We start from the raw sequence: 12,659 nt of genomic DNA, 5'->3' as shown, positions 1-12,659 counted from the left end.
TCCAGAGAAAAAAACGAGGTTGGACTGAGGGATGTCTCTCTTTTCCTTTATCTTTCTTTCTTAGGTTTGGAGATAGGGGCTGAAAAGAAAGAAGGGGGAATATAGAAATATATAGGGATGACAGGACAAAAAGTAGATTATTGAGTCGACTCCTCAACTTAAGGCCTTAACTGTGCTCACAAGGTTATTTTTAATTCATTAGTATAGAAATTTGTGTATTGATGCAAAATAAGTTTAATTTTGATATATTGGTATAGAATTCAAATGTAAAACTATTCTTCACACACACACACTATATATATATATATATATATATATATATATATTCTACATATTCTACTCTGATATGAGGTATTGTACCCATATACCACTCAAGTAGAATGCAAGGTTTACCTCCAATACTTTACAAGTGCTATTACAGGCTATTTAGGAATAAGTAAGTTAGACAAGTTAATTGTCAATTGATCAAATCATGGTCATGTCAATTACTAGTCTATTCATACTACAAGAATATACGTCCTAGGTGTAACAGATAGGTATGTTTCTATAGAAACCTCAGAGGCCTACAGAATATGGCATCTAAAGATTTTTTTTTTTATTATTCTAAAGATTAATTGACAACAAGACAAGTTAACTCCTGGCAACACCCAGCCTATCTCAAAGAAGAAGCTGAGTATCAAAGAACCTCCTTATGGAGATGGCTTCAAATGTGGCAAACAAGTCACTGGGCAAAATGTTCTCGTTTTGACCACTGACAGAATTCTGCCTAAAAATAGGCAAGCTTGGTTGCAGAGTCTATAACCAAACTCTGTCAAGACAGGGTAAGCAAGCCCTCAATAGTTCCTGCCTCACAGATATGTCTGTCAGATATATTGGGCCAGAAGGCTGAAGACGATGCTCCAACATTACAGAAAATTTTGGGTGACTGTTAAGGCAGCTAACTGTCTCTGTCATCTTCTCATTTTGGAAGCTGCTCACCTGCACTTCCTGTCTACTCAGGCAATCAATTTTATTCCTTCTCACGTCTCTGATGCGGTTGAAGACCAAATAGGTTAGTTTCACAATTAGGCTTAGTTGATTAGGGGTTCAGATGTTTTTAGGCCTAGATAGATGTTTTCCATTGATAGACATGAGATATGATGGATATTGATTTACATTCAGAATTTTAGACGCCGCACCAAGATAGGAAAATGTTTTCTTCAAGGTTTCCAAATACAAACAGCCAAAACACTATGAATGTAACATTAATATAATTCCTGATTGTTTTGTGGTTCTTCTTGCTCTATGTAGTTTATTTTACATATGTATAATAATATAAATGTATAAATAAAAAATAGATATTAATAAAAAGAAGAAGACAAAGAGACCAAGACTGGACCACAAGGGAGAGGAGTCGCGGTGCCCGGGTTGTGGAAGGAGAATGCGTTTCGGTGTATGTCCAGCAGCTATAATGGTGACAGGTCCTTATGATGTCAAGGAGATCATGGCAAAGTGAATCAAAGGCTCGTGGACAGGACTAGTGAGATAACCCAGTGAAGAGAACACTGGCCACACAAGCATGAGAGCCTGAGTGTCCACTCCCAGAAGCCATAAGACAAGATGCAGATAGAACATGCATGTAAATGCAGCACTCCTGAAAGACGGGGGCGGGGGCAGGGGAAAGCCAGGAAAATCCCCCAGAAGCTCATCAGGCCAGTTACTCAGCAGGCATGAACAAGAGGCCCTGTCTCAGACAAGACAGAAGGAGATGACCAACGCTCTGGGAACTGAGAAATTGGGAGACAGCTGCAGGAGGTGAGGTCCTAGGTTTTTAGAAAGACCTGTGAGCATATATCTTCCATGTGCTGCAAGGAAAGGTTAGGACCAGTGACAGGACAGAGGAAGAAGGAGATGAAGGGCAGAGGCCTGGAGAAGCTCCACACTGGTCCACCCATCTTCCCTGTGCACTCCACTGCCGGGTCTCAGTTCTGACAGGAGGTTCATTAAAGAGCACACAGCCACCTGTCCCTGGTTCTGCTTTCAGTAGTGCTGGGCCAGTTAGGTCTGGAAACCCACATTTCTCACCAGCTCCCAGGGGAGGCTGGTCCATGGGCCACATTCTAGGAAGTTCCAACAGTCTCCCGTCGCACCACTGGGATGCGACAATGGAGCATACTTCTCCCAAAGTGCTCATGGCAGGAAGAGGTGGGTGAATAGAGGAGGGAGAAAGGAAGAAAAAGTTAGCCTGAGTGAGTGTGACTCATAGTCAAGATTCCCCGCCCCTCTCTGAGAGCGCTGACCTTCCAAAGGCCCCTTTGAGCAGCTCCAATGAACCTTATGGAAGCCTGAGTTCTGGCCTGAGTGACAGAGGAGGGACCCAAGCAGCTTGCGCAGCCAGGAGCAGCTGAGCCTGAGCACTCACTGTTCACCTCTCCAACTTCATCTGCTTCCAGGCAGATGAGCATCAGGAAGAATATAGCCCTGCCAAAGAAAGGAAGCCAGCTCATGGCATCCGGGCCACTTGGATGCTGTGAGTTCAGCCCTGTTTGGCAGACAACGGGGCTAAAAGAAAGTTCAGCTTGGCAGATAAGGGCCTGGAAGTCTGTACAAGGGAAAGGTGTGAGCCCCGCCCCCACCGGACTCCCACCACCACAGGCTGGCTCTCCCCTAGAGGGAAAGCAGAGCATGAAGCCTGCACTCTGACCCTTGCTCTTCCCCCCCCCCCCCCCTTTCCCCTGTCAAGCCCTTGAACACAATTACTGAGCACCTTCTGAATACCTAGTGCTGTGTTAGATGTACTGATGAAATACTTACTGAGCAAGACTGTATCCCTGGCTTCATATAGTTGACATTCTGGAAGGTAAGAAAGATTAAAAAAAAAAAAAAGCAATAGAAGAAGAAGAAGCTTGGCATAAAACCAGAGAGTGGTAAGTGTGTGGCACCACTGCAGTGACATGAGGGAGTGAGCCATGTGAGTGAAGAGAGGTTTCTAAAGTACAGGCGTGTGGTATGTTCGAAGCCCTAAGGTGGGTGCATGCTTGTATAGGAGGGATGTGTGGAGGTACCGCCGCTGGAGTTGAATGAAAGATGGAGGGATTGGGGGCAGGGGAGCTAGCGATGGAGGAAACTACAAGTCAAGACTTTCAGCTTTTCCTGTGAGATAAGAATCCAGGGTTAACAGAGAGCCAAGGAGGGGTGTGGCTTACCTAGTTTCAATGGGATTCTTCTGGCTTCCCAGTGGGGGACAAACTGTTTGGAACAAGAATAAAGACAGAGGGCAGTGGGGGAAACCTAGAAGAAGGAAGCAGTGGCTTGGCATGGCACATCCTCAGTGGGGTGTCCACCTCTAGCTGTAGCTCTGTGCTCTGCCATGGAGCTCCGTGGGCGGGATGGACAGGCAGCTTCCCCAGCTCCTGCCCTTTCCCCACAGCCCTCTGTCTCCCTGCAGCTGGAGCAGTCCATCCGGATGAACTTGATATCAGACCTGGTACAGACCCAACAGCACATAGTGCAGAACCAGACAACCACCATGCTGGCACTGGGTGCCAACCTCATGAATCAGACCACGGCTCAGACCCACAAGCTGACAGCTTTGGAGGCACAGGTAACAGAAGAGCTACCAGAGGGCCAGGTTGCTCCTCCAGGCTTCCTGTCTCTGCCACTGTCCTGGTGAGGTCCGGCCTTCTCTGTGCCCAAAGCCCCCCTGGCCCCCTCTCTGCATTCACATGGTTGGGCAGCCCCACCTGCACTAGGTCTGAGCCCTCTGTGGAAGCTCAGTGCCAAGGCTGTGCTGGGCATTGGACAGTGGCAACACTGACAAAGCCCTGCCCCAGCGATTAGAGCACACTGGGGGACCTGGATGAGAAAGAGAACATGTGACCTCAGCAGGCCGAGCAGGGCAGCCAAGATGGGGGGGGGGGGGCATGATGAGGAAGGAGCCACTGTTTGCTAAAGCTCTCCTGCATGCCAGACACCATGGCAGGCGCTGGTTCCAATATAGTGCAGTAAACAAATCAATCAAGGGTCGGTTGCCCTGGAACTCACCAAGATGGCAGACATGCAGAGAAAGAGAGGTGTGCTGGGTGTATGGGTAGAGTGGGAGGCAGCTGTATAGGAAAGGGATGATGGGGGATAAGGGAGAAGCAGGGAGCCCTAAGGACATGGGGTGAGGGACAGCAGACAGTGAGCTAGCTGGCTTTCTGTTGCTGTGATAAGCGCCATGGCTAAAAGCAAGCTAGGGAGGCAAGGGTTTATATAACTTACACTTCCAGGTCACAGTCCATCACAGAGGGAAGTCAGGGCAGGAACTCAGGCAGGGGCAGGAGAGAGAACGGTGGAGGAATGCTGCACACTGGCTTGCTCTCAGTGGTGTCCTTGGTTTGCTTTCTTATACAACTCGGGACTACCTGCCCAGGTGTCGTCGCATCACTCACGGTGGCCTGGGCCCTCCCGCACGTCAATCACACTCAAGAAAATGCCCCACAGACATACACAGGCCAATGTGATAAAAAGTCCCCTATAACAGGGACTCCCTCAGGTATCTGTGGGCTGTCAAGTTGGCCTAGGTGAGGCCAAAATCTGATATGACCTCAGAGGAAAGGGGCCATTTGGAAGATGGGGCTGATGGGACGGGTGGGGGTCCAGCTAGGAGATCAGCCCTGATATGCAGAAGCAGTAATGAAGAAGGGCAAATTAGATTAAGCAAGGTAGCGCCTGTGAGTGGTAGCAAGCGCGTAACCATGGAAACTCACAGAGAGGACGTGGCAATGAATTGGCAAGCTCAAGAGTGGCAGCCTCCCCCCAAACCCCCACCCCCCAAAAAAGAGTGAAAGGCCTTTGAGCCTACATAGCACATGACCCTACAAACCCCCTGTTTGTTGGGGCAGGTCCTGAACCAGACATCACGCATGATGATCCACATGCTTGAGGGCTCAGTGTCCACCAACAAGCTGGAGAGGCTGATGCTGACACAGAGCCAGGAGCTGCACCGGCTACAGGGCCGCAACAGGTGAGCTGGGGCGAGAAGCTGGACCTGGCCAATGTCCAGCTAAAGGACCACTGTGGGAAAAAGCTAGGACAAGGGACAAAGCTGGGGCGAGGTTGGGCCTAGGTAAGGATCAGAGTTAAGCTTGGAGTCCAAACAAGGCAGCACCAGGCCTGGCTTCCAGCACCTGGTATCAACAGAGGCCATGCATGCGTTTTCCTTTGGTTCTTTTTTTTTTTTTTTTTTTAACATTTTATTTAACTTGAATTTATGTGCACTGGTGTGAGAGTGTCAGATCCTGCAGTTACAGACAGTTGTGAGCTGCTGTGTGGGTGCTGGGAATTGAACTCAGGACCTTTGGAAGAGCAGGCAGTGCTCTTAACCACTGAGCCATCTCTCCAGCCCTGCCTTCCCACCTTCCTTCTTTTTGTGGCGCTAGCTATCAAACCCAGTTCCTTGCACATGCTAAGTAAGCTCTCTATCGCTAAGCCAATCTTCAAACCCTGAACCCCACTCCCTAGCCCCCCATCATCATTACCAGCACACACACATACACACACACACACACACACACACACACACACACACACACACACACACACTGCCCTTGTTTGGAGTTTTTGTTGTTCTTTTTCTTTCTTGTCAGTTTGTCTGTTCTGATTCATTTTGCTTGAGGCAAGTTCTCACTACGTAGCCTGGCTGGCTTCAGATTTGCTATCCCCCTGCCTCAGACTCTAGCACTGGAATGATACACCTGTGCCACCACACCCATCTCTCTCTTTCTGCTTTAATTTTTCATTACTTTATTGAGATACAATTTTCACACACTACAGTCCTCGTGGTGAACTTTAACTGGTTCCCATGACTGTAAGTACCCAACCTGACCCACGCCATCCCAGAAAGAGCAGTTCCCAGTATCTGCCTCACTGTCAGTCTAGTGTTCTGTACAAGTATGCTTTGAGGACACCGGAACTTACACAGACAAAAATAGCCCTGGGGTAGAGGCAAGGCTGGGGAATCTGACACCCAAGGCCCATAGCTTGGTTCTGCAATTGAGTGACGCACATTTGCCCCTTCCACCGACTTCCCAGAGTTCCTTACTGTCTATTTCCCAGTCCCCAGTCAGTGAACATTAAGGTCATTTCCAGCTTTTTACTATCTACCCAGTGGTGCGACCAGTGTACTCCCGTACCTCCTCTCCCACTGAAGGGAGAGAGTGCCTAAAGAGGAAAGGCTTACTTTTCTTAACCATGCCTTTGCTTTCTGTACCAGAATTTCTCTTGTGCTTACTGTGCTAAGAGACCTGCAAGATATAAAAGCAAGCAGCTGATGCTTAACTCAGAAGCAGAACTCTTGCTTAGTAAGAACCAGAAGCCTGGTTCCACCCTTAGTACTACAAGCAAAGTTGCTGGAAGTGCAAACCTGTCTTATGTACCTGTTCGATTTCTATAGAAGCCCAGCCCAGCCAGGATGTTCTATCTCATTCCTTCCGGTCTCTCACACTGAGGATTTTAGCATCTTTCCACCCTGTCTATCTGTCCTCAGCACCGCCATCCTGCCACTCGTCTTCCTCTCTTTATTTGTCTCCCACACTTGGGGTTCCACCAGAGGCTTGGTCCCCACCTCCTCTTCCTAACTCCTTGCCAGTACCTCCACCTCCATCCTCTCCATGACACCATCTCCATCCTGGGACACAAGAATGGAGCAGACTGGACCAGACCTGGCTGTTGGGCATCTACTATGCCTCTCCTTTCTCACATATAAGCAGCATCACTCCCAGACTCCATAGAGACTATCTCCTTTGGGGCTGGACACACACAGCCAAAAGACATCACTTTTGGGCTTGTGCTCATGGCTGCTGGCTTCTTGCTGTGTCCCTCCATTCGCTTCTTTTCGTGTGACTCCACAGCCTCTCTCCCTCTCTCCCTTGATTTGAACTATAGTGAACACCAACCACAAGGCTGTGTGACCCTGAGCCAGACACTGAGCATCTCTAAGCCTCTGCCCAGTGTGTGTAGCTGTCGTACTCAGCCCCAGGGAAACTAGGGGTGTGGTGAGTGCTGGAGGTAGAGACCTGGGGCTCACCCCCTGTGTCTCCCACCTGGCAGAGCACTGGAAAGCAGGCTGCAGGCTTTGGAAGCACAGCATCAGGCCCAGGTGAACAGCCTCCAAGAAAAGAAGGAACAACTGCAGAACCTCCTGGCCAACCGGACCGGGCCCCTGACTAACCTGAAGCACAATCTGCAAGCCCTCAGCAGCAGTTCCGTCTCCCTACAGCAGCAGCAACAACAACTGGTGGAGTTAGTGCAGCGCCTGGTGCGCATTGTAGCCCAGGACCAGCACCCAGGTGAGCGGGAGGGATTACGCATGGCCCCCGGTGGAGAGCCAAAGAGGGAAGGGAGACCCTGTGTAGCCTGCTCAGCCACTGGGGGGCAGGGACCCATCATGGGCAAGGCCACCTCTCTCCTACCATCTGCAAAAGAGAAATGCAAGGAACAGTGATTATGCTGTCCACAGTGGCCCAACTCAGACTCAACCTTTGTCTCTTAGGAGACCTTAGCTATGCCCCTGTTCCACTCCTGGCCTCAGTTTCTCCGTCTTTTGAATGGAGATGATAATAACGGCCAGCAGGGGGCACAAGAGGGGCTTGATGGGGCAGAGCTTCTTTCAGAAAACAGCTAGTATAGAGTGAATACTGGCTTGGTGGGTGAGAACCCAAAGGGGCTCCTGCTATGGGACAATCTGAAACCACCCTGGGGGAGGCTGGGCCTTCAGTAAGGTCCCCAGCTTCAATCATGTGAAGGGGTTCAAGGCTGGAGACTGGGACAGAGGATCCCACCATGACTTCGCCCTAAGTCCCGCAGACTAGCAAAGCTATGAGTCAGGGAGGTAGATGCCTTCTAAACCACAGACTATAGAGTGAACAGGAGCCATTACAGGGTAGTGCACAACCCTGGCAGTGAAACAATCCACATGAGTCCCACGTGTGGGTTTCTCACACACACAAGGACAGGGCCTTTCCCCGCAGGCGGGCAGCTCTCCTGTCTCCCACTGAGCCTGAGTGATTGTTCCCTGAGTGCAGTAGAAGGTGTGTCAAGCACCTGATTTCTCTCCATCCAAACAGCTGTCCACCTGCCTGCCTGCCATCGGGAAAAGACTTTTGGGGCTTGGTTGGTTTTGCCCTCTGTACAGATGGAGAAGCCATGGGAAGCTGGGTGAATGGGAGTTGAACAGAGGATGGCAGAGCATGCTGAATCCAGAATGGCTACTCTGCAGAGCTCTCTCACAGGCAGCGGTGGCTGGGGAGATGAGAAAAAAAAAAGAAAGAAAGAAAGAAAGAAAGAAATGTGCAGCTATCTAAGAGTCAGAGTCACCAAGTGAGGACAGGGACACAGGCTCAAGTGTGCACTGTGTAAAAGCAACACCAAAGCAGTAGAGCATTTGCCCAGCCTCCCTGTGCTCAGCTAGGACACCCAGCCCCAGGAAAGGGTGGAAAGGGGGAAGGCTAGCTAGTGCTTACTTCACTGCTTACGCACAAGGCATCTGATTCCTCACCTACATGAGAGGACACTTGCTACAGCACTTCTCAGCAGACAACAGGATGAAGGCTGCACTGGCAGGGGCTCTGCGCAGCACCTAAGAGCCAGAGGGGAGTGGAGCGGGACAAATTAGCAGCCAGGGACTCCATTCCACCAAACTGTTCCACTGCCATGGCAGTCTTTTTTTTTTTTTTTTTTTTTGAGACAGAGTCTCTCTCTGTGTTAGTCTTGGCCATCCAGGACTCACACTGTAGACCAGGCTGGCCTTGAACTCACAGTGACCCACCTGCCTCTGCCTCCCGAGTGCTGGGATTAAAGGCGTGCGCCACCACACCCGGCTACCTGGCTTTATTCTTATGCTGTCCCCTGAGTCATTTTTCCTGACCCCAAGATGCTCCCAGCAGAGCCTGGCTGCTAGCAAACCCTCCAACACAGTAGTTCCAGGTAAAAAGCACTTCTACTGGACTGTTGTTGTTGCTATTATTCACTGCAGAAATGAGCTGTAGACAGAGCCTTAGAGAGAGGAGCCAGGAACTGCAGGCCGGCTCCCAGCTCTGCCCTGATTCGTTAGGTACAGTGTGGCCTGGCCCTGCTTACCTCCAAGCCATTACCTTCCCTGTATTTATCTGGCCTCCCTTTCCCTTGGGGCTGTGGAGACCTGAGGGCCACTGACAGGAAACATTCTAGACACTTCGTTTATTGTATGGAACAGTCTCCTTCAGGCATGTCTATCAACGCCAGTATCTGAGAGCCACCATCCAGGTAGAAGGCCCAAGCAGGAAGTCCTGGCCCCAGTAGCATCCTGTCAGTTATTTTGCATTGATATCTGTTCCTCCACAACTTTAGCTCCATCCTTAGGTCCCTGCCTCTCAGATAGATTGGGTTCTAGAAGAATCTCATTCCTACTAAGTGAGCTAGAGAGAGGATTTTTTGTTGTTGTTTTTTGTTTGGTTTGGTTTGGTTTGGTTTTTGGTTTTTGGTTCTTGGAGACAGGGTTTCTCTGTGTAGCCCTGGCTGTCCTAGACTCACTTTGTAGACCAGGCTGGCCTCGAACTCACAGCGACCCACCTGCCTCTGCCTCCCAAGCCCTGGGATTAAAGGTGTGTGCCACCATGCCCAGTTCTAGACAGAGGATTTTTAACTCCCTCTATATCCTGGGGTCATGGTAGAGTCCATGTTATTTTAATTCCATTAGATTAGCAGCCTCCTGGTCTTGAGAGCACAATGCTTAGGATGTACATGGGCCCTTGAAGGCCAGTGGTCATCTTCCAGGAAGGGCAGGATAAAGGATCTCTAACCAGGGCTGCTGCAGATCAGCTTACCAGTGGGCCACAAGAAAGCCCAGGTAACCTCCCAAAGACACTCCGGGAAAGGGAGGCAGGGCACCCGTGGGTCCATCCTCATCCCTTGCTTCAGTGTCCTGCCCTGGGAAGTGTCACCTGCCCTCTCCATGTGCTGGAGCCTCTGTCCAGCTTTGGCTTGCCTGCTTTGGCCTGCTCCAGCCAGCTCCACTCAGGCAAGGCGCTGTGCCACAGCCCTGCAGTCGGCTTCCTCCAGCTGATCTTTGATGCTGCTGACCCTGCAGAAGTCCAGGCTTTTTTGCTCTGTCTGTGGAGTGTTCCCTACCCTTCACTCAAGTTTAGGTCACAGTGGGTACCAGTGACCTTCCCTTCGCCCCATCCCCTGCACAGAAATTATTCTATTCCTACCAGGGACATTACCAGCATGCTGCTCATTCTGTGCAGACCCCACCCCCTGCACCTGTGTGGTCCCCCCTCACCATCCCCTCCCCTTCATCTTCCTGTCTCCATTGCTCCCCAGCCAGAATGTGCACAGAGCAGGCGGGTCTCGAATTCAAGATCTTCCTACCTCTGCTGCCCGAGTGCTGGGACGTGAGCTGCCATGCCTGCTTGGCCTCCTGGCTAATGTTTGCTTTGTCCCACTGCAGGTTCCTTCAAGGTATCTAAGCAGCTGTTCCAGAACTGTGCAGAGATCAAGCGCTCGGGGGCCACCACCAGCGGCGTCTACACCATCCATGGGGCCAACTTTACAAGACCTCTCAAGGTGAGTGGCTTTGAGATAGAGCTGAACAGGGGACTTCCTGACAGACCGTCCCACCCCACCCATCAATGCTAGGCTTTAGTGAAGAGCCCGGAGAAGGAGGGAACCCTGTTTCTGGAAACTCACCTTTCTGAGAAAAGGATGTAGCCGAAGTTCACAAAGCCAGCAGTCTACCCTTTGTCACCATCTTTGTCACTATTCTTTGTTGGTAAAGACGGCGGCCACTCGTGTAACTGATGGCCGTGGGCACTCCTATTTGTCTTTGCCTAAGCAGGTTATTCCATTTACACACACAGCCCAGGAGAAGCAGGAGTTGGCTCTGTAAAGCTGGTGATGGGCTGATGGGGTGCCACCATCTAGTGAGAGGCTCCAAGGTTGTCCTGAGCTTGATTGTTCCCCCATGAGAGGAAGCCAGGGAAAATACAGGTGTCAGGCACAAGGTCTGGGGCAGGTCAGAAGAATGGGAGTGGTCCCCTTGCAGTCCCAGTCTGACTTTCTGCATATATTGGGGAGGGAGGCAGCCTTGTTTGACCCCCCAGATTGGCTTTTGTGCTACCCACCTAACCTGCCAAAGTCTCCTTTCTGGTTCTTCACAAAGCTCTCACTTTTCTCCCACTTACTGCCATCTGGGTTAGTGAGTGTCTCTGCCTTTCCCTTTACAGTACGGATAAGGCTTCCTTCCTTCCTTCCTGACAGCCATTTATTTACCCTCTGGGTGTGAGCACAGAAGTGCCAGCCCTTTGAAAGTAAATACGCAAAGTTGAATAAGTTCGGCTGTGGTGGAATTCAGGCAGATGTGAACAGCTGGAATTTGGGAACGCTGATGGAGAGGCAAGAGTTCTGAGCTCAGACCTCACTGTGTCTTTGGTCTCACTTAGCTTCACAGCTCTCTGGGCTTCCTGTCCCCTCTGCACCTACCACAGGTGCCCTGCCTTCCCTCCTCCTGCAGGCCTGCGCTCTCTCTCCCCCCTCTTCCTCCCTCCCCTCGGAAAATTCCATCCACCGCTACTTGGAGGTACATGACATCATCTGATACCCTTTTCCAAAACCACCTCCTCCAGGAAGCCTTCCAGGGATCTCCAGTGACTTTCTCCTTGTGGCTACTCAAACAATTGTTCTCAGGAGACAGCTTCCTCCAAAGGCAGCCCTGTGAGCTGGTCTATCTCCTATTTACAACAACTCACTTGGTGTGGGGCCAGGCAACACACCAGAGCTCATTGTCTCGTGAACACGTGCTGAACTGGTTGGAAGAATGTGTGAGCAAACCCAGGCTGAAAGACTCAGCTGTGGTAGGCTGCCGGCCCTTTGGAAGAAAGGACGCTTCGACTTATTCACACACAACCCCTGCCTTGAACAGAGGTTAGCACAGGTTAGCTCAGAAGCCATCCATCCACAGTCTGCCCATAGGAACAGTGCTTCCTGGATCTACACTGCATCCAGATTCCCTCTGCTTGCTATGACCTCTCTCTCTCTCTCTCTCTCTCTCTCTCTCTCTCTCTCTCTCTCTCTCTCTCTCTCTCTCTCTCTCTCTCTCTCATGAGCTGAGTGAATACTTGGTTCTTAGGTGGCATGCTTTTCTGGAAGGTTCTGGAAAGTGTAGGCAATAGAGTCTACTTGGAGGAAGTGGGTCAGTAGGAACACACATTTCAAACATCAGTCCTTCTTCACTCTCTGCTTCCTGTCTACCATGAGTTGAAGCAACACATAACACACACACACTCCACACATACACACATATATCACACACATGCAAACACACACACACATACTCCCCACATACACACACACATCACACACATCCAAACACACACACACACATTCCCCATATACACACATATTGCACACATGCAAACACACATCACACACACACATACTCCCCACATACACACACACATCACACACATCCAAACACACACACACACACATTCCCCATATACACACATATTGCACACATGCAAACACACATCACACACACACACACTCCCCACATACTCCCCACATAAACACACATATCACATACATGAAACACACATCACACACATACACACACACACACACACATCACACACACTCACTGACACCACCACAATGTTTTG

At 50.3% G+C, this 12,659-nt stretch overlaps 2 protein-coding genes across 2 annotated transcripts in view; one reads left to right on the top strand and one right to left on the bottom strand.

Annotated features, from left to right (window-relative positions):
* Snph (syntaphilin) overlaps positions 1–12,659 on the bottom strand; it is a 714,025-nt gene that overhangs the window by 325,127 nt on the left and 376,239 nt on the right. The gene's annotated exons all lie outside the window — the stretch shown is intronic.
* Positions 1–12,659, top strand: part of Angpt4 (angiopoietin 4) — a gene marked incomplete at its 5' end in the record, with an annotated part of 34,842 nt that overhangs the window by 15,077 nt on the left and 7,106 nt on the right. Inside the window, 4 exons of the mRNA XM_051144815.1 lie at positions 3,428–3,583; positions 4,866–4,987; positions 7,072–7,310; positions 10,451–10,566. Of these exons, the coding sequence (XP_051000772.1) occupies positions 3,428–3,583; positions 4,866–4,987; positions 7,072–7,310; positions 10,451–10,566 (633 nt within the window). The remainder of the gene's footprint in view (positions 1–3,427; positions 3,584–4,865; positions 4,988–7,071; positions 7,311–10,450; positions 10,567–12,659) is intronic.

The sequence above is a fragment of the Acomys russatus genome, chromosome 4, assembly GCF_903995435.1.
Source record: "Acomys russatus chromosome 4, mAcoRus1.1, whole genome shotgun sequence".
NCBI classification, from domain to species: Eukaryota; Metazoa; Chordata; class Mammalia; order Rodentia; family Muridae; genus Acomys; species Acomys russatus.
The sequence above is the reverse complement of the archived record's forward strand: the minus strand, read 5'-3'. Positions and strand labels throughout refer to the sequence as shown.